Source organism: Mobula birostris, chromosome 20 (genome assembly GCF_030028105.1).
Source record: "Mobula birostris isolate sMobBir1 chromosome 20, sMobBir1.hap1, whole genome shotgun sequence".
NCBI classification, from domain to species: Eukaryota; Metazoa; Chordata; class Chondrichthyes; order Myliobatiformes; family Myliobatidae; genus Mobula; species Mobula birostris.
In genome coordinates, this window is record NC_092389.1 from 52,293,250 (window position 1) to 52,315,296 (window position 22,047).

The 22,047-nt window shown below is 51.7% G+C and overlaps 1 protein-coding gene across 1 annotated transcript in view; it reads right to left on the reverse strand.

Moving 5' to 3' along the window:
* Positions 1-22,047, reverse strand: part of LOC140184967 (dixin-like) — a 182,656-nt gene that overhangs the window by 124,107 nt on the left and 36,502 nt on the right. Inside the window, exons 6-8 of the mRNA XM_072238207.1 lie at positions 19,591-19,716; positions 16,283-16,541; positions 59-157 (exon numbers count right to left, since the gene is read on the reverse strand). Of these exons, the coding sequence (XP_072094308.1) occupies positions 59-157; positions 16,283-16,541; positions 19,591-19,716 (484 nt within the window). The remainder of the gene's footprint in view (positions 1-58; positions 158-16,282; positions 16,542-19,590; positions 19,717-22,047) is intronic.

Consider the following 22,047-nt stretch of genomic DNA (forward strand, 5'->3'; position numbering starts at 1 on the left):
CTGAACTCCCGATGTAAAATTTAAAAAGTGATACTGTCATAATTAGAAAGTCCGTTACCTTGGTGAAAGTGGTGGGGATAAAGGCATCTGTTGTCCTTCGTACTGCTTTACCATTGCTCGAACGCTCCAGGACGGGCTTGCGATTTCCTCTTCAATGCTGCAAGACACAAGACGGTCACTGCAACCTTCAGTGGACAATGGAAATCTAAACTCTAAAGGCCCACCCAGCTTCCCAGTGACACACACACAATGCTGGAGGAAACCAGCAGGTCGGGCAGCATCTATGGAGAGGAATAAACACAAGAGATTCTGCAGATGCTGGAAATCCAGAGCAACACATGCACACACACAAAATGCTGGAGGAACTCAGCAGGTCGGGCAGCACCTATGGAGCTGACATTTCAGACTGAGTCCTGTCATCAATTTCTGATCCGTCCCCGGCATTCATAAATGGTGGAAATCAAAACACACAACGTAGGAAGTACTCATCATGTCAGGCGGAGCATGTGGAGAAAACGGTGCTGGCGTTTCAAAAGGACCACCCAGGTGAACAGATACACTAGAAATTCTACAGACTTGCACCCTAAGATCCCTCTGTTCCCCGATACTGCTAACAACGATGAGTTCCTTAGACTTGGGGCAGAGTTGTTTCGAAAAAGCATGTGGACTCATTACACAACACCAACAGAGCACTTCATCAGCCAATTAAGTGGCACAGGGAATTAAAAATGAAGAACATAAACACAAGAGATTCTGCAGATGCTGGAAATCCAGAGCAACACACACAAAATGCTGGAGGAACTCAGCAGGTCAGGCAGCATCTATGGAGAGGAATAAACAGTCGATGTTTTGGGCCAGGACAGGAAAGGAAGGGGGAGAACGCCAGCATAAAAAAGGTGGGTAGGGGTAGGGGAAGCTGGATAGCTGGAAGGTGATAGGTGAGGTTAGGTGGGTGGGAAAGGTAAAGGGCTGGAGAGGAAGGAATCTGATCGGAGAGGAGAGTGGACCATGGGAGAAAGGGAAGGAGGAGGGACACCAGGGGGAGGTGATGGGTGGGAAAGGTCAAGGGCTGGAGAGGAAGGAATCTGATCGGAGAGGAGAGTGGACCGTGGGAGAAAGGGAAGGAGGAGGGACACCAGGGGGAGGTGACGGGTGGGAAAAGGTAAAGGGCTGGAGAGGAAGGAATCTGATCGGAGAGGAGAGTGGACCGTGGGAGAAAGGGAAGGAGGAGGGACACCAGGGGGAGGTGATGGGTGGGAAAGGTAAAGGGCTGGAGAGGAAGGAATCTGATCGGAGAGGAGAGTGGACCGTGGGAGAAAGGGAAGGAGGAGGGACACCAGGGGGAGGTGATGGGTGGGAAAGGTAAAGGGCTGGAGAGGAAGGAATCTGATCGGAGAGGAGAGTGGACCGTGGGAGAAAGGGAAGGAGGAGGGACACCAGGGGGAGGTGATGGGTGGGAAAGGTAAAGGACTGGAGAGGAAGGAATCTGATCGGAGAGGAGAGTGGACCATGGGAGAAAGGGAAGGAGGAGGGACACCAGGGGGAGGTGATGGGTGGGAAAGGTAAAGGGCTGGAGAGGAAGGAATCTGATCGGAGAGGAGGGTGGACCGTGGGAGAAAGGGAAGGAGGAGGGACACCAGGGGGAGGTGATGGGTGGGAAAGGTAAAGGGCTGGAGAGGAAGGAATCTGATCAGAAAGGAGAGTGGACCGTGGGAGAAAGGGAAGGAGGAGGGACACCAGGGGGAGGTGATAGGTGGGAAAGGTAAAGGGCTGGAGAGGAAGGAATCTGATCGGAGAGGAGAGTGGACCGTGGGAGAAAGGGAAGGAGGAGGGACACCAGGGGGAGGTGATGGGTGGGAAAGGTCAAGGGCTGGAGAGGAAGGAATCTGATAGGAGAGGAGAGTGGACCGTGGGAGAAAGGGAAGGAGGAGGGACACCAGGGGGAGGTGATGGGTGGGAAAGGTAAAGGGTTGGAGAGGAAGGAATCTGATCGGAGAGGAGAGTGGACAGTGGGAGAAAGGGAAGGAGGAGGGACACCAGGGGGAGGTGATGGGTGGGAAAGGTAAAGGGCTGGAGAGGAAGGAATCTGATCGGAGAGGAGAGTGGACCGTGGGAGAAAGGGAAGGAGGAGGGACACCAGGGGGAGGTGATGGGTGGGAAAGGTAAAGGGCTGGAGAGGAAGGAATCTGATAGGAGAGGAGAGTGGACCGCGGGAGAAAGGGAAGGAGGAGGGACACCAGGGGGAGGTGATGGGTGGGAAAGGTAAAGGGCTGGAGAGGAAGGAATCTGATGGGAGAGGAGTGGACCGTGGGAGAAAGGGAAGGAGGAGGGACACCAGGGGGAGGTGGTGGGTGGGAAAGGTCAAGGGCTGGAGAGGAAGGAATCTGATCGGAGAGGAGAGTGGACCGTGGGAGAAAGGGAAGGGGGAGGGACACCAGGGGGAGGTGATGGGTGGGAAAGGTAAAGGGCTGGAGAGGAAGGAATCTGATAGGAGAGGAGAGTGGACCGCGGGAGAAAGGGAAGGAGGAGGGACACCAGGGGGAGGTGATGGGTGGGAAAGGTAAAGGGCTGGAGAGGAAGGAATCTGATGGGAGAGGAGTGGACCGTGGGAGAAAGGGAAGGAGGAGGGACACCAGGGGGAGGTGGTGGGTGGGAAAGGTCAAGGGCTGGAGAGGAAGGAATCTGATCGGAGAGGAGAGTGGACCGTGGGAGAAAGGGAAGGGGGAGGGACACCAGGGGGAGGTGATGGGTGGGAAAGGTAAAGGGCTGGAGAGGAAGGAATCTGATAGGAGAGGAGAGTGGACCGCGGGAGAAAGGGAAGGAGGAGGGACACCAGGGGGAGGTGATGGGTGGGAAAGGTAAAGGGCTGGAGAGGAAGGAATCTGATGGGAGAGGAGTGGACCGTGGGAGAAAGGGAAGGGGGAGGGACACCAGGGGGAGGTGATGGGTGGGAAAGGTAAAGGGCTGGAGAGGAAGGAATCTGATAGGAGAGGAGAGTGGACCGCGGGAGAAAGGGAAGGAGGAGGGACACCAGGGGGAGGTGATGGGTGGGAAAGGTCAAGGGCTGGAGAGGAAGGAATCTGATGGGAGAGGAGTGGACCGTGGGAGAAAGGGAAGGAGGAGGGACACCAGGGGGAGGTGGTGGGTGGGAAAGGTCAAGGGCTGGAGAGGAAGGAATCTGATGGGAGAGGAGAGTGGACCGTGGGAGAAAGGGAAGGAGGAGGGACACCAGGGAGAGGTGATGAGTGGGGAAGGTAAAGGGCTGGAGAGGAAGGAATCTGATGGGAGAGGAGAGTGGACCGTGGGAGAAAGGGAAGGAGGAGGGACACCAGGGGGAGGTGATGGGTGGGAAAGGTAAAGGGCTGGAGAGGAAGGAATCTGATAGGAGAGGAGAGTGGACCGCGGGAGAAAGGGAAGGAGGAGGGACACCAGGGGGAGGTGATGGGTGGGAAAGGTAAAGGGCTGGAGAGGAAGGAATCTGATGGGAGAGGAGTGGACCGTGGGAGAAAGGGAAGGAGGAGGGACACCAGGGGGAGGTGGTGGGTGGGAAAGGTCAAGGGCTGGAGAGGAAGGAATCTGATCGGAGAGGAGAGTGGACCGTGGGAGAAAGGGAAGGGGGAGGGACACCAGGGGGAGGTGATGGGTGGGAAAGGTAAAGGGCTGGAGAGGAAGGAATCTGATAGGAGAGGAGAGTGGACCGCGGGAGAAAGGGAAGGAGGAGGGACACCAGGGGGAGGTGATGGGTGGGAAAGGTAAAGGGCTGGAGAGGAAGGAATCTGATGGGAGAGGAGTGGACCGTGGGAGAAAGGGAAGGGGGAGGGACACCAGGGGGAGGTGATGGGTGGGAAAGGTAAAGGGCTGGAGAGGAAGGAATCTGATAGGAGAGGAGAGTGGACCGCGGGAGAAAGGGAAGGAGGAGGGACACCAGGGGGAGGTGATGGGTGGGAAAGGTCAAGGGCTGGAGAGGAAGGAATCTGATGGGAGAGGAGTGGACCGTGGGAGAAAGGGAAGGAGGAGGGACACCAGGGGGAGGTGGTGGGTGGGAAAGGTCAAGGGCTGGAGAGGAAGGAATCTGATGGGAGAGGAGAGTGGACCGTGGGAGAAAGGGAAGGAGGAGGGACACCAGGGAGAGGTGATGAGTGGGGAAGGTAAAGGGCTGGAGAGGAAGGAATCTGATGGGAGAGGAGAGTGGACCGTGGGAGAAAGGGAAGGAGGAGGGACACCAGGGGGAGGTGATGGGTGGGAAAGGTAAAGGGCTGGAGAGGAAGGAATCTGATCGGAGAGGAGAGTGGACCGTGGGAGAAAGGGAAGGAGGAGGGACACCAGGGGGAGGTGGTGGGTGGGAAAGGTAAAGGGCTGGAGAGGAAGGAATCTGATCGGAGAGGAGAGTGGACCGTGGGAGAAAGGGAAGGAGGAGGGACACCAGGGGGAGGTGATGGGTGGGAAAGGTAAAGGGCTGGAGAGGAAGGAATCTGATCGGAGAGGAGAGTGGACCGTGGGAGAAAGGGAAGGAGGAGTGACACCAGGGGGGAGATGATGGGTGGGAAAGGTAAAGGGCTGGAGAGGAAGGAATCTGATGGGAGAGGAGAGTGGACCGTGGGAGAAAGGGAAGGAGGAGGGACACCAGGGGGAGGTGATGGGTGGGAAAGGTAAAGGGCTGGAGAGGAAGGAATCTGATCAGAGAGGAGAGTGGACCGTGGGAGAAAGGGAAGGAGGAGGGACACCAGGGGGAGGTGATGGGTGGGAATGGTAAAGGGCTGGAGAGGAAGGAATCTGATCGGAGAGGAGAGTGGACCGGGGGAGAAATGGAAGGAGGAGGGACACCAGGGGGAGGTGATGGGTGGGAAAGGCCAAGGGCTGGAGAGGAAGGAACCTGATCGGAGAGGAGAGTGGACCGTGGGAGAAAGGGAAGGAGGAGGGACACCAGGGGGAGGTGATGGGTGGGAAAGGTAAAGGGCTGGAGAGGAAGGAATCTGATCGGAGAGGAGAGTGGACCGTGGGAGAAAGGGAAGGAGGAGGGACACCAGGGGGAGGTGATGGGTGGGAAAGGTAAAGGGCTGGAGAGGAAGGAATCTGACAGGAGAGGAGAGTGGACTGTGGGAGAAAGGGAAGGAGGAGGGACACCAGGGGGAGGTGGTGGGTGGGAAAGGAAAAGGGCTGGAGAGGAAGGAATCTGACAGGAGAGGAGAGTGGACCGTGGGAGAAAGGGAAGGAGGAGGGACACCAGCGGGAGGTGGTGGGTGGGAAAGGTCAACGGCTGGAGAGGAAGGAATCTGATGGGAGAGGAGAGTGGACCGTGGGAGAAAGGGAAGGAGGAGGGACACCAGGGGGAGGTGATGGGTGGGAAAGGTAAAGGGCTGGAGAGGAAGGAATCTGATAGGAGAGGAGAGTGGACCATGGGAGAAAGGGAAGGAGGAGGACACCAGGGGGAGGTGATGGGTGGGAAAGGTAAAGGGCTGGAGAGGAAGGAATCTGATCGGAGAGGAGAGTGGACCGTGGGAGAAAGGGAAGGAGGAGGGACACCAGCGGGAGGTGGTGGGTGGGAAAGGTCAAGGGCTGGAGAGGAAGGAATCTGATCGGAGAGGAGAGTGGACCGTGGGAGAAAGGGAAGGAGGAGGGACACCAGGGGGAGGTGATGGGTGGGAAAGGTAAAGGGCTGAAGAGGAAGGAATCTGATGGGAGAGGAGAGTGGACCGGGGGAGAAATGGAAGGAGGAGGGACACCAGGGGGAGGTGATGGGTGGGAAAGGTAAAGGGCTGGAGAGGAAGGAATCTGATCGGAGAGGAGAGTGGACCGTGGGAGAAAGGGAAGGAGGAGTGACACCAGGGGGGAGATGATGGGTGGGAAAGGTAAAGGGCTGGAGAGGAAGGAATCTGATGGGAGAGGAGAGTGGACCGTGGGAGAAAGGGAAGGAGGAGGGACACCAGCGGGAGGTGGTGGGTGGGAAAGGTCAAGGGCTGGAGAGGAAGGAATCTGATGGGAGAGGAGAGTGGACCGTGGGAGAAAGGGAAGGAGGAGGGACACCAGGGGGAGGTGATGGGTGGGAAAGGTAAAGGGCTGGAGAGGAAGGAATCTGATAGGAGAGGAGAGTGGACCATGGGAGAAAGGGAAGGAGGAGGACACCAGGGGGAGGTGATGGGTGGGAAAGGTAAAGGGCTGGAGAGGAAGGAATCTGATCGGAGAGGAGAGTGGACCGTGGGAGAGAGGGAAGGAGGAGGGACACCAGGGGGAGGTGATGGGTGGGAAAGGTAAAGGGCTGGAGAGGAAGGAATCTGATCGGAGAGGTGAGTGGACCGTGGGAGAAAGGGAAGGAGGAGGGTCACCAGGGGGAGGTGATGGGCGGGAAAGGTAAAGGGCTGGAGAGGAAGGAATCTGATCGGAGAGGAGAGTGGACCGTGGGAGAAAGGGAAGGAGGAGGGACACCAGGGGGAGGTGATGGGCGGGAAAGGTAAAGGGCTGGAGAGGAAGGAATCTGACAGGAGAGGAGAGTGGACCGTGGGAGAAAGGGAAGGAGGAGGGACACCAGGGGGAGGTGATGGGCGGGAAAGGTAAAGGGCTGGAGAGGAAGGAATCTGACAGGAGAGGAGAGTGGACCATGGGAGAAAGGGAAGGAGGAGGGACACCAGGGGGAGGTGATGGGTGGGAAAGGTAAAGGGCTGGAGAGGAAGGAATCTGATAGGAGAGGAGAGTGGACCGTGGGAAAGAGGGAAGGAGGAGGGACACCAGGAGGAGGTGATGGGTGGGAAAGGTAAAGGGCTGGAGAGGAAGGAATCTGATCGGAGAGGAGAGTGGACCGTGGGAGAAAGGGAAGGAGGAGGGGCACCAGGGGGAGGTGATGGGTGGGAAAGGTAAAGGGCTGGAGAGGAAGGAATCTGATCGGAGAGCAGAGTGGACCGTGGGAGAAAGGGAAGGAGGAGGGACACCAGGAGGAGGTGATGGGTGGAAAGGTAAAGGGCTGGAGAGGAAGGAATCTGATCGGAGAGGAGAGTGGACCGTGGGAGAAAGGGAAGGAGGAGGGACACCAGGGGGAGGTGGTGGGTGGGAAAGGTAAAGGGCTGGAGAGGAAGGAATCTGATCGGAGAGGTGAGTGGACCGTGGGAGAAAGGGAAGGAGGAGGGTCACCAGGGGGAGGTGATGGGCAGGAAAGGTAAAGGGCTGGAGAGGAAGGAATCTGATCGGAGAGGAGAGTGGACCGTGGGAGAAAGGGAAGGAGGAGGGACACCAGTGGGAGGTGATGGGCGGGAAAGGTAAAGGGCTGGAGAGGAAGGAATCTGACAGGAGAGGAGAGTGGATCGTGGGAGAAAGAGAAGGAGGAGGGACACCGGGGGAGGTGATGGGCGGGAAAGGTAAAGGGCTGGAGAGGAAGGAATCTGACAGGAGAGGAGAGTGGACCGTGGGAGAAAGGGAAGGAGGAGGGACACCAGGGGGAGGTGATGGGTGGGAAAGGTAAAGGGCTGGAGAGGAAGGAATCTGATCGGAGAGGAGAGTGGACCGTGGGAGAAAGGGAAGGAAGAGGGACACCAGGGGGAGGTGATGGGTGGGAAAGGTAAAGGGCTGGAGAGGAAGGAATCTGATAGGAGGGGAGAGTGGACCGTGGGAGAAAGGGAAGGAGGAGGGACACCAGGGGGAGGTGATGGGCAGATGAAGAAAAGAGTAGTAAGAGGCCAGTGCAGAATTGAAGGGGGTGGTGGGAGGGAATATATATATATATATGTATATTCACACCTTATTGTAATTTATACATTTTTATTATGTATTGTAATGTACTGCTGCCACAAAACATCAAATTTCATATATGTGTCAGTGGTAATAAACCTGATTCTGTGTCTAATGTTAAACCACCACTACCCTGCCTGGTGCACTCTCAGTTTGAACAAATTTTCCTTTGACGTCACACATTTGCTGAAAGTAGCATCTATTGCTGTAGGAACCGCTGAGCCCTGAAACCAAAGTCTGTCGCTTTGATTTAACACAGAAATAACTGACCTGAAACGCAATCGCAGAAGCTGTGGGGCAAACAGACAGAAATGTATTAAGTTATCAGAGACACAGGCCATAAGACGTGGGAGCAGAATTAGGCCGTTCAGCCCATCGAGTGTGGTCTACCATTTAATATCCTTGATTTAATACCCCTCCTGCCTTCTCCCCGTAATCTTTCACTCCCCGACTGATCAAGAACCGATCAACCTCCACTTTAAATACACCCAGTGACTCGGGCTCCACTGCGGCCCGTGGCAACGAATTCCACAGACTCTTCACCCTCTGTCTGAAGAAATTCCTCCTCAACGCTGGTCTAATAGGGCAGCTTGAGAAGATAGTCAGAGTCCTTTCCCCCCACGGTGGAAAAGTGAAATACTAGACAGCATAGTCTTATGGCGAGGAGGAGAAGGTTGAAAGGAGGTTTACATGGCAATTATGTATTTCTTTTTTTTTTACACACACACACACAGACAGGCACTGGAACACAGTGTCGGGGAATAAGTGGAAGTCAATACAATAATGGCTAATAAAAAAATTAATTAAAAGCATTTGGACAAGCACGGGGATGGGCAGGGAATGGAGAGATTTTTGATCACGTGCAGGCAGACGACCAGTTTAAACTGCCATCCCGGTGAGCACGGTCACGATGGGCCGAAGGGCCTGGTGTAGTAACCCACCCCTCCTACACCCCCAACCGCCACTACTTTATCATTTCCTGTCAGAGTCACCTTCTGCACAGAGACTCCTGTGCCCAGTATCACGTTATGGGCATCCAATTGATCTCTGTGTCAGAACTGGTAACAGGTTTAATAACTCTGGCTCATGTTGTGAAATTTGTTCTTTTGTGGCAGCAGTATATTGCACTACATAACAATAAAAACTATAAATTACTGCAATCATATGTATACATATTTTCTAAGTTAAATAAATAGTGGAAAAACAATTTTAAAAAATAGTGAGGTAGCGTCTCGGCCCAAAAGGTCGACCGAACTTCTTTTTTCCGTAAGTGTGAGCACGTTGCCAAGTGGTTAAGGCATTGGACTAGCGATCTGAAGGTCATGAGTTCGAGCCCCAGCCGAGGCAACATGTTGTGTCCTTGAGCAAGGCACTTAATCACACATTGCTCTGTGACGACACCGGTGCCAAGCTGTATGGGTCCTAATGCCCTTCCCTTGGACAACATCGGTGACGTGGAGAGGGGAGACTTGCAGCATGGGCAACTGCCGGTCTTCCATACAACCTTGCCCAGGCCTGCGCCCTGGAGAATGAAGACTTTCCAGGCGCAGATCCATGGTCCATGGTCTCGCAAGACTTCTTTTCCACAGCTGCTGCCCGACCTGCTGAGTTCCTCCAGCATTTTGTGTGTGTGTGTGTGTTTTGCTCTGGATTTCCAGCATCTGCAGATTCCCTCCTGTTAGCGAGGTGGTGTTCATAGGTTCAATGTCCATTCAGATGTCAATACACGACCTTATTTACTTACTGAGAGGCAGGGTGGGGGCATGTCTCTACCAAAGGAGGTGTGAGGCGCTCCTTCTCTCCGCTAGCCTGCAGGTCACCCTTGGGGCAAGGTGCAGCACCTGCTTAGCCCCTCGATCAGGGTCACATGAAACCGCGGGAGCAGGTGGTGGAGGGTCGTATCAGCAGGTCACAAGTCCTGGTTACGCGACCGCTGATGCCAGGCAGACAATCTCTGAAGGATATTGATAATGGACTGGGTGGGGGGGGGTCACCCGTCTTTGTAAAGACACACACTGCTCAGTTGGCAGCGACAGCAAACCACTTCTGTAGAAAACTTTGCCAGGAACAATCATGGTCATGGCTAGACCGTGATCCCTCACGTCATACGACACAGCGCATCACAACCGAACGAATGAATGTATTCATATTCAATATGTTCTGTAAAAAACTATTTTCGTGCCCCTTATGTTATTGTGGTTTTTTTTGGAGTAACAATTATTTCGTTCTCGTGTACTGGGAATGACGTTAAACAATCTTGAATCCAATCCCCTGTTCTATATCCATTTGCTCCTCCACAAGCACTGTCTTAGTAGGTTAGTATCTACAAGTAGTTTTTGTTTTAAGCATCTTTCTAAGGTAACAACAATATTTTCTTGAGATGCTGGCTTAAAGCTGAACTTCAGATCCACATTCAGCCGCTGGAGTTTGTGTTAAAATGAAAGCTGCCAGCAGAGGGCACCCCGTGACACATTCTTCCCTCCGTTCAAGCCAAGGTGAAGATTGAGCTCAGTGTCACACAACATGTAAAGTATACCGTCACACGAGACAACGTTCCCCCGGACCAAGGTGCACAACACAGTACATTTCACTCACACACACAACACATAAAGTATACCGTCAAACGAAACAACGTTCCCCCGGACCAAGGTGCACAACACAGTACATTTCACTCACACACACAACACATAAAGTATACCGTCAAACGAAACAACGTTCCCCCGGACCAAGGTGCACAACACAGTACATATAACTCACACACACAACACATAAAGTATACCGTCAAACGAAACAACGTTCCCCCGGACCAAGGTGCACAACACAGTACATATAACTCACACACACAACACATAAAGTATACCGTCAAACGAAACAACGTTCCCCCGGACCAAGGTGCACAACACAGTACATATAACTCACACACGCAACACATAAAGTATACCGTCAAACGAAACAACGTTCCCCCGGACCAAGGTACACAACACAGTACATATAACTCACACACGCAACACATAAAGTATACCGTCAAACGAAACAACGTTCCCCCGGACCAAGGTGCACAACACAGTACATATAACTCACACACACAACACATAAAGTATGCCGTCAAATGAGACAACGTTCCCCCGGACCAAGGTGTACAACACAGTACATATAACTCACACACACAACACATAAAGTATACCGTCAAACGAAACAACGTTCCGCCGGACCAAGGTGCACAACACAGTACATATAACTCACACACACAACACATAAAGTATACTGTCAAACGAAACAACGTTCCTCCGGACCAAGGTGCACAACACAGTACATATAACTCACACACACAACACATAAAGTATACCGTCAAACGAAACAACGTTCCCCCGGACCAAGGTGCACAACACAGTACATATAACTCACACACACAACACATAAAGTATGCCGTCAAACGAAACAACGTTCCCCCGGACCAAGGTGCACAACACAGTACATATAACTCACACACACAACACATAAAGTATACCGTCAAACGAAACAACGTTCCCCCGGACCAAGGTGCACAACACAGTACATATAACTCACACACACAACACATAAAGTATACCGTCAAACGAAACAACGTTCCCCCGGACCAAGGTGCACAACACAGTACATATAACTCACACACACAACACGTAAAGTATACCGTCAAACGAAACAACGTTCCCCCGGACCAAGGTGCACAACACAGTACATATAACTCACACACACAACACATAAAGTATACCGTCACACGAAACAACGTTCCCCCGGACCAAGGTGCTCGACACAGTACATATAACTCACACACACAACACATAAAGTATACCGTCAAACGAAACAACGTTCCCCCGGACCAAGGTGCACGACACTGTACATATAACTCACACACACAACACACAAAGTAAAATCACCACAGATAAATTAACAAATAATAAGGTGATATCTGATACAAATTGAAAAGTAAACAGGATGACATTACTGGATAAGGTGTGATCTGGGTGGTGTCGGGGTATTCAGTCGTCTCACAGCCTGGGGAGGAAGCTGTTTCCCATCCTGACAGCCCTTGTCCTAATGCTATGGTACCTCCTGCCCGATGGTAGGGGGTGAAAGAGATTGCAGGACGGATGAGAGGGATCATTGATGATGCTGAGGGCCCGGCGTAAGCAGAGCTCCTGATAAATATCTCTGGTGGGTGGAGGACAGACCCCACTGATCCTCACAGCATTCCTCGCAACCCTCTGCAGGGACGTGCGGTCAATTCCCGTACCGGAGGGCGATGCAGCTAGTCAGGACCCTCTCGATGGTGCTCCTGGAAGAACTGGCTAAGATGTTCACCAGACAGTCCCTCCCGTGTGACGGAGCAAATCTGGCCTGTGCCACACAGCCTTTACCTGGTCCTGCGGGAAAAAGCAACTGAGGGGCCTCGTCCCCAAACGTCGACTGGCCCGCTCAGTTCCTCCAGCAGTTTGTGTGTGTTGCTCGTCAACACATCTGGGCTGGGCATCTGGATGTTACTCTTCAGACCAAGGACGCGATTATTTTACCCCAGCCTCTTGGGTTTCCCCCGTTACGTACTGGCCGTGCACGGGGCAATCCTTAGAGCTTAAACTCTCCTGCCTTCAACACACGTCCAGGCGGTCGCTTTGCAGATGAGACCTCACGCTCAGAAAGGTGGCGTCCATCGTTAAGGACCCCCATCACCCAGGGCGGGCCCTCTTCTGGTCACTACCATCAGGGAGGAGGTACAGGAGCCCGAAGGCACACGCTCAGCTTTTCAGGAACAGCTTTTCTCCCCCCTCTGCCATCCGATTTATGAATGGACACTGAACCTGTTGACACTACCTCACTATTCTTCCTATCTTTTTGTACTACTTCGTTAATATAAGACCGTAAGACCACAAGACACTGGAGCAGAATTAGGCCATCTGCCCCATCGAGTCTGCTCCACCATTCAATCATGGCTGATCCTTTTTCGCCCCCTCCTCAGCCCCACCCCCCGGCCTTCTCCCCGCGTCCAATCAAGAACCTATCAAGCTCTGCCTTAAATACACCCAACGACCTGGCCCGCACAGACAGCTGTTTTAAATCTCCACATCTGAGGAGGGAGGAGAAGATGGCGCGATGCAGCACGCGCGGCCGTTCCAAATGAATATCGATATGTGTGACTAGGGGTGCCATGCACAATCCGGATTTGATGGTTGACAGCCGTGAAGCGCAGAGGAACGTCTAGAGAAACTTCTGAAACGCCTGCTTCACTGCCGCTGCTACTGTGCGATCGAGAATCTCCGGAGACGAAGGCCCCAAATCCTCGGCTTTGCCTATTGCCTGTTGCCGGGGCTGGGGTCAAAGCGCTCGGTGCTCGGTGTTGGAGGCTTGGAGTTTTTCGGATGGACTCGGAGTCGGACTGTGGTCGGGTGCTTCCAGGATGCTGCATCGGCAAGTTTGCGGCGCTGGAGGTTCACGGCAGGGAGAGTTTTTCTTCTTTCTACCATCTGCGTGAGATGATAGGACTTGCGAGAGACTTTGAGACTTTTACCATGCCCATGGTCTGTTCTTATCAAATTACGGTATTGCTTTGCACTGTTGTAACTATATGTTATAAATATGTGTTTTTTGTTAGTTTTTAAGTCGGTTTGTCATAATATCATTCTGGAAAAACATTGTATCATTTCTTAATGCATGCATTACTAAATGACAATAAAAGAGGACTGCGTGTCCTCATAATCTAATCTAATCTAATCTATTGCAATTTACAGCTTTTATTATTGTGCAAAACAAGACATTTCACGGCATGCGCCGGTGAGACTAAACCGGATTCGCAGTATCTTTACTAAATGACGCAGGATGATTGTTGCAATGAGACGCAATTAAATGCAGTGAGGTGTTGTGATTGTGCAGCGCCGGGTTCACTGCGTGTGTGGGGGTCACAGGTGGACAGGGTGGGGAAGTGAAGAACCCAACCCAGCAGGCCAGGCAGCATCTACGGTGAAGAGTGAACAGTCGAGGTCCCGGGCCGAGACCCTCCCTCAGGACCCGGAACGGTGACTGTTTATTCATTTCCTTGGACACTACCTCACTTTTTTTAATATACAGTACTTCTGATTTTTTGCACTTCTTAAAAATCTATTTTTATATATATATACTGTAATTTACTTATTTATTATTATTATTATTTGTATTTCATTTATCTTTTTTTTCTATATTATGTATTGCATTGAACCGCTGTTGCTAAGTTGACAAATTTCACGTCACATGCCGGTGATAATAAACCTGATTTAGATTAGATTAGATTATGAGGACACGCAGTCCTCTTTTATTGTCATTTAGTAATGCATGCATTAAGAAATGATACAGTGTTCCTCCAGAATGATATCACAAAACACTGGACAAACCAAGACTGAAAACTAACAAAAACCACATAATTATAACATATAGTTACAACAGTGCAAAGCAATACCGTAATTTGATAAGAACAGACCATGGGCACGGTAAAAAGTCTCAAAGTATCTCGAAAGTCCCATCATCTCGCGCAGACGGTGAACCTCCAGCGCCGCAAACTTGCCGATGCAGCATCCCGGAAGCATCCGACCACAGTCCGGCTCTGAGTCCGTCCAAAAATTCCGAGCCTCCGACCAGCCCTCTGACACCGAGCACCGAGCACCATCTCGGCCGAGCGCTTTGACCCCGGCCCCGGCAACAGGCAATAGGCAAAGCCGAGGATTTGGGGCCTTCCCCTCCGGAGATTCTCGATCGCACAGTAGCAGTGGCAGCGAACCGGGCATTTCAGAAGTTTCTCCAGGTGTTCCTCCGTGCTTCTCACATCCGTCTCCATCAAATTAGGATTGTGCACAGCCCCCTAGTTAACACATACGATATCATTCGGAACGGCCGCGCGGGCTGCGTCACGTCGCCATCTTCTCCCTCCCTCCTCCGATTAGATCAGCGAGGACTAAGCTGAGCAGACTGCCACGCTTCCAGCACCAACACATCATGCCCGGAACTTAGTTCATTGAAGGTGCTGTTGGTGTAAGGCCCTGGCTAAGATTTCTACCACTATGCTGTGAGGCATTTTTATTTCAGCAGTTTTCTACAAAAAGCTGCCAGTAAGAGTGTTTTGGCTTCGGCTAAAGGTAAGGAGCCATGATGTCCAACTTAGGAAGGCTGTGTCAGACGATCAGGGTTGGCTTGGTACATGTTGTAACTTTCTGCCCAGTGGGATGCGATAGAAGGTTCGAGAGAGCTGGGGGGGTGGGAATGGGGGAGATCAGATTTCTGAAGGACGATAGTTTGGTTTGGGGTCTTCGGTGAGGAGGGCGGGAGGGCAGACCCTATCGTAAGGAGTGCTTTCTGAAGACAGATGGTTCTAAGGAGGAAGTACCAATACCCCTGAGTTAGCCAGTTCGTTCGAGATGGTCTTCGAGGGAAGTTCAAACTGTGACTGGCGTCCTTCACGCAGAGCGTGGGTTCAGCGCGCGAGTAACCAAAGCGAAGCATCCCGACTGCTTCTGAGACGAGCTCCAACGTTTATGTGCACATTTAGACTGGTTTAACTGCAGTGGGGCCCTTCTATTTTACTTTTCTTTTTTCTGTTTGTTTTAAGTTGAGATATTGGTAGATATATATTTCCTTTGTAATTCTATGCCGGTGCACGACCCGCTATTTCCCGGCGAATGATAACTCCGTGTGGGACAGTACTCTCACCGTCATTCACGCCCCCTCCCCGGAAAATTCCAACCTCTCCTGCTTGGTTGAACCCAAATCATACCGAGGCTCCGAGGCTTGACGTGATAATAATGAGCAAATGAACCCCATCTTTTCTCAAAATCAAACACAGGTTCAAAGGTTGGACTTCTAAGGATTAGATGCGGATTCTGAAGCTGGTTAACTCTTCTTCGATCTGTGCTGGTCATTCCCTGATTCAATTTAAAACTGTACATCGTTACCATTTGACGAAGGAGAGATTGTCTAAAATATTCCCTAACGTTGATAGTTATTGTGAAACTGAGACAGCTACACTGACACATCTGTTTTGGTCCTGTTCTATACTGGAACAGTTCTGGAAGTCGGTTTTTTCAACAATTTCTAAAGCACTTAAAATTAATTTACAACCTAACAAATTAACTGTGCTTTTTGGAATAATTCCTTAAAATATCCGTGGTATCTCTTTGTCTGACCAACATGTTATTGCATTTGTTACACTGATAGCTAGGAAGGCCATTTTGTTGAAGTGGAAGAATACATCAGCTCCCACTTTGTCACAATGGTTCTCTCAACTGATGCTACATCTTAGTTTGGAGAAAATCAGAATTAAACTCTGATCTCTGACGCCCAAAGGTGTAATAGCGCCACACTGACGTGACTTCTCTATTGCTGTTCAATTCTGCCGGCTGTATATCCGATTCTTATGAATTTAATCAGCACCAGCAACAGGGCGCAAAAAAGCAACTTGACTTTTCCACTGCACGGAACACTTCGCACCCATCCCCGAGCATCTCGCGAACAGCAGTGAAGCAGCAATGAAGTGCTGCCGTGCGAGGAACAGCGAAGGGTCCGCACTCACCTCGGTACCTCCTGTCTGTATCGGAACACCTCCCGCCCCGAGCGCGAGACGTCCTGACGGGCCTCCGCGAGGGCCGCGGCCGCGTTCTGCACCATGGCCGCTGCGGAGAGAGGCCTGTGGTTATCCACCGATGTGGCAGGCCGGCCCCCCAGGGGAATGGCGGACTTGTGGCTGGACGACCTAACACCAGACGGCTTGAAGTGAGCTGCCAGAGCTAAAATCAGTCTCATCACACATTTCAAGTTGCCTTCAACGATGTCTGTTCAAGCAAAACAAAATAAAGCTTTTAGTTCCAGTAATGCCTTGACCTTTTGCCCCACTTGTTCATCTTTCCCGCATAATAGATCTATCGCCCAAGGGAGATATCCTGTCCAAGTCTTGCTGTTGCCATCAGGAAGAAGGTACAGGAGCCCCAGAACTCACACCACCAGGTTCAGGAACAGTTATTACCCCTCAACCATCGGGAAGGAGGTACAGGAGCCTCAGGACCCAGACCACCAGGTTCAGGGACAGTTATTAACCCTCAACCATCAGGAAGGAGGTACGGGAGCCTCAGGACCCACACCACCAGGTTCAGGAACAGTTATTACCCCTCAACCATCAGGGAGGAGGTACAGGAGCCTCAGGACCCATACCACCAGGCTCAGGGACAGTTATTACCCCTCAACCATCAGGAAGGAGGTACAGGAGCCTCAAGACTCACACCACCAGGTTCAGGGACAGTTATTACCCCTCAACCATCAGGAAGGAGGTACAGGAGCCTCAGGACCCACACCACCAGGTTCAGGGACAGTTATTACCCCTCAACCATCAGGCTCTTGAACCAGAGGGGATAACGTCACTCACCCCCATCACTGAACTGTTCCCACAACCTATGGACTCACTTTCAATTGCTTATTTATTATTATTACTAATATTATATTTCAGTACTTTCAGGGTTTGCTGTCTTTTACACATTGATTGCTCGTCCAACCTCTAGGGGGCAGTCTTTCATTGACTCTGACGTGTTTCTTTGTATTTACAGTGAATGTCAGGGTCGTATCTCGTGGCACATTATATGTACTTGGATAATAAATTCACCTTGAACATTGAATTAACAAAAATGACCCAGCTTCCCTACACTCAATGGGTTACACTGGAACAACGTCTAGATTTAAGCCTGCAGCTCTTGCTGTGAAGTCGCAAAGATAAAGGTGGAAGATTAACTTTATTTGTCATATGTCTATTGAAACAAGCATCAAATCAAGTGAGGGTGGGCACCACGCTTCCCGCCCCAACGTAACACGCCCACAGCTCACTAATCCTAACCAGTACGTCTTGGGAATGTGGGAGCAAACTGGAGCACCTGGAGGAAAAGGGCAGGGTCACGGGGGCGGGGGGGGGGAGAGACATACAAACTCCTTACAGGGAGCAGGAGTTGAACCCTGACCTTCCAGCCAGAGTTGCAGCTTAAATTAGCCGTTGTTCCAGTACAGGGGTCCCCAACCTATTTTGCACCGCGGACCGGTTTAATACTGACAATATTCCTGCTGACCGGACGACCCGGGGTGTGTTCCAGTAGGGTGAAACTCACCTCAACATGTCTTTTACAGTTAGGGTCGCCAACTTTCTCACTCCCAAATAAGGGACAAAAGTAGCAGTCAAATCCCGGGACACTTTACCCCAGGAAAGACTACCATGACCATGAAGCCTTGCGCGGGCACCTGTGTGCACATGCGTGACATGCCGATTTTTTTCCCCCACAAATCGGTTTTGGCCTAATCTTCCTGACTACACTGCACATACATTATTTCTACTTTATATAGGCTGTGTATTTATCATATCATTTCTGCTTTTTCTATATGTTAGGGTTATTTTAGGTTTTATGTGTTATTTGGAAGGTTATTTTTTGGGTCTGGGAATGCTCAAAAATTTTTCCCATATAAATTATTGGTAATTGCTTCTTCGCTTCACGCCATTTCGGCACGAAAGGTTTCATAGGAACGCTCTACCTTAGCCGGGGGAATACGGGACAAGGGCGGTCCCATATGGGACAAACCAATTTAGCCCAAAATACGGGATGTCCCGGCAAATACGGACTATGCTCAAGTTCAACAGTGCGTGACGGGGAATGAGGAAAGGTGCAGCTGACTCGTATCGTTTCCCCGCGGCCTGGTAGCACATGGTGGTTGGGGACCGCTGCTCCAGTATAACCCATTGGGTGTGGGGAAGCTGGGCTATTCTTGTCAATTGAATGCTCAAAGTGAATTTATTATCCAAGTACATATAATATGCCACCCCTTATTTGTGACTGTCAATCGTCTCTATCGCCAGGGACAGCTTCACACCGGTCACCGGCGTTCAACTTGAATAAGACGCTGTACCAGACGAGGAAGGCCTCCCGTTCGCCGAAGGCTTTCGGACCGTCTGGTGTATGGCCTACCCCTGGGCCTTTGGGTAGGGTAAACACAGGCAGGCCTTTTGCGCCAAGGTTGGGAACCAGAGGTCATGGGTTAAGGGTGAAAGGTGAAATCACTCGGAGGGTGGTGGGAATGTGGAACGAGCTGCCGGTGCAGGTGCTGGGTGCGATTTCCATTTCACCGTTTAACAGAACTGTTAAATGGATGGGAGGGGTGCCATGGGGGGGGGGGGGGCTACGTTCCACCGTGCTCGATTTATCTGAACATGACTTCTGCAAATTACTTACGATCCTCTCACCCATTATTCCCACATGCACTGGCTCCCCCACCACCACCACCCACTTGTTCCCGGTTCCCTGGCAGCTGGGAATCAGTATCTTCATCACTCTATACCCCCACCCCCCACATTTAGTCCTCCAGACACCCCCCCCTCCTTTCCCGGCGGATTCACCGTTCCGAGGAACGCCGTCGCTCTCAGTTTGCCCCCGCCCAGCCACGGTGGATGAGCACGGCTTCCGCTGTAGGTGCGTTAACCTTTGAGCGCTGAAGGCCGGGACTTCTCTGACCCCACCCCCTTCAAACACAGGCGTCTGAAGTCAGGGGTTCCCAGCCACCGACCGAGGGGTCTGTGGACCCCCGCCCCCAGATTGGGAACCCCCTGGTCCGAGCTAGCTCTTTGCCCCTCCTCGAGTCAGGACACGCGCCCAGACCTCACTGAGCTTCTCGGAACTATCTACCTCGCCTCGCCTGTCTCTTGAAGGGGCACTGCCCTCTTCCAGCCTTTCCGCTCTCCGGTTTTAACCCTGGCCGGATTACAGGGCGGCTTACGACGACCAACTGACCCACTAACCGGTCCGTTTTCGGGCTGTGGGGACCCAGAGAGAACCCACCCAGTCACACCCGACTCACCCCGAGCGGACGTCTGGTGCATGCGAATCTTTTTCGAGGCTATGAACTGCAGCACCTTGTCCGCATTCTCCTTCATTTCCTTGTAGCTGCTGGGGTTGAAGCAAACATCGTGGAGCTGCTCTCCGGCTTCACAAGAGAAGGGAAGAGAAGGCTTGAAATAGTCAAATCCACTTACTTGAGTACGATTTTTTAAAAAGAATATGCACGAGTGCGCGCAAGCTTCCAACATAATCAGCTGTTGTAACCCTCTAATCCAGGAGTTCCCAAACTGGGGTCCACGGACCCCTTTCCTTAATGGCATTGGTCCACGGCATAAAAAAAAGATTGGGAGCCCCCTGTTTTAGTCAAACACAGGGTGGTGAAGAGAGCTTTTGGTTTGCTGGCCTTAATTAATCAGAGCATTGAGTATAGGAGTTGGGATGTAATGTTGAAATTGTACAAGGCATTGGTGAGGCCAAGTTTGGAGTATTGTGTACAGTTCTGGTCACCGAATTATAGGAAAGGTGTCAACAAAATTGAGAGAGTACAGAGGAGGTTTACTAAAATGTTGCCTGGGTTTCATCACCTAAGTTACAGAGAAAGGTTGAACAAGTTGGGTCTTTATTCTTTGGAGCGTAGAAGGTTGAGGGGGGACTTGATAGAGGTGTTTAAAATTATGAGGGGGATAGATAGAGTTGACGTGGATAGGCTTTTTCCATTGAGAGTGGGGGAGATTCAAACAAGAGGACATGAGTTGAGAGTTAAAGGGCAAAAGTTTAGAGGTAACATGAGGGGGAACTTCTTTACTCAGAGAGTGGTAGCTGTGTGGAACGAGCTTCCAGCAGAAGTGGTTGAGGCAGGTTCGATGTTGTCGTTTAAAGTTAAGTTGGACAGATATATGGACAGGAAAGGAATGGAGGGTTATGGGCTGGGTGCAGGTCGGTGGGACTAGGTGAGAGTAAGAGTTCGGCACGGACTAGAAGGGCCGAGATGGCCTGTTCCTGTGCTGTAATTGTTATATGGTTATATAGGCACCAGTCAATGCTGATTACCTTAAAAATGCTGGCCGGAATCCCTTTACAATAACTAAAGCCTCTGTCGTGTGCAACACTGCGTCACAACCTGGACGTCTGCTGTGCCCACAAGCTTGTATAGAGTACTGTCTTCAAAGTGAATTTAAATGTGCACAAATACTCAAAACCGTTGACAATGTTACAGGAAAACAACGTGAAGGTTTTAAATGCATCTCCCAGGGTTTTGTTTTGTTTTGTTTTTGGCCCTTTTCCTTCTTCATTGCCTGAGCAACACCGTATCGCCCGCTGAGCCTGCTGCAATTAATTTGCAAGTTCCTTCTCCTCTCCTTGGCTCAGGAGACGCCGGCTTACAACAGTAGCACACCTGTAATCAATTTGTTTGCCGGAGCTTTGTAACTACACAACCATCCCCCACCCCCCGGCCTCTCTTGGAAACTGCTGCATTAGATGCTCCGAACAAGGCTTTTGCACAAGCGAGGGGAAATATTCTGTAGATGTAGCGCTTCCAAGCCTGACAATTTTCTTCCCCGTTCTCGTTCACAGAAAGGATCCGAATGCTAAACTTAAACACAAAATACTCCGCAGATGCTGGGGTCAAAGCAACACTCACAACACGCTGGAGGAACTCAGCAGGTCGGGCAGCATCCGTGGAAAAGATCGGTCGACGTTTCGGGCCGGAACCCTTCGTCACGACTGTAGGGGGAAGGGGCAGAGGCCCTATAAAGAAGGTGGGGGGAGGGTGGGAAGGAGAAGGCTGGTAGGTTCCAGGTGAAAAACCAGTAAGGGGAAAGATAAAGGGGTGAGGGAGGGGAAGCAGGGAGGGAATAGGCAGGAAAGGTGAAGAAGGAATAGGGGAAAACACAATGGGTAGTAGAAGGAGGCGGAACCATGAGGGAGGTGATAGGCAGCTGGGGGAGGGAGCAAAGTGAAACTGGGATAGGGGAAGGGAGGGGGAGGGAATTACTGGAAGTTGGAGAACTCTATGTTCATACCAAGGGGCTGGAGACTACCCAGGCGGTATATGAGGTGTTGCTCCTCCAGCCTGAGTTTAACCTCATTATGGCAGTAGAGAAGGCCATGTATAGACATATCTGAATGGGAGTGGGAAGCAGAGTTGAAGTGGGTGGCTACTGGGAGATCCTGCCTGTTGTGGCGGACGGAGCCCCCTCTCCCAGCTGCCTATCACCTCCCTCATGGTTCTGCCTCCTTCTACTACCCATTGTGTTTTCCCCTATTCCTTCTTCACCTTTCCTGCCTATCCCCTCCCTGCTTCCCCTCCCTCACCCCTTTATCTTTCCCCTTACTGGTTTTCCACCTGGAACCTACCAGCCTTCTCCTTCCCACCCTCCCCCCACCTTCTTTATAGGGCCTCTGCCCCATCCCCCTACAGTCCTGACGAAGGGTTCCGGCCCGAAACGTCGACCCACCGTTTCCACGGATGCTG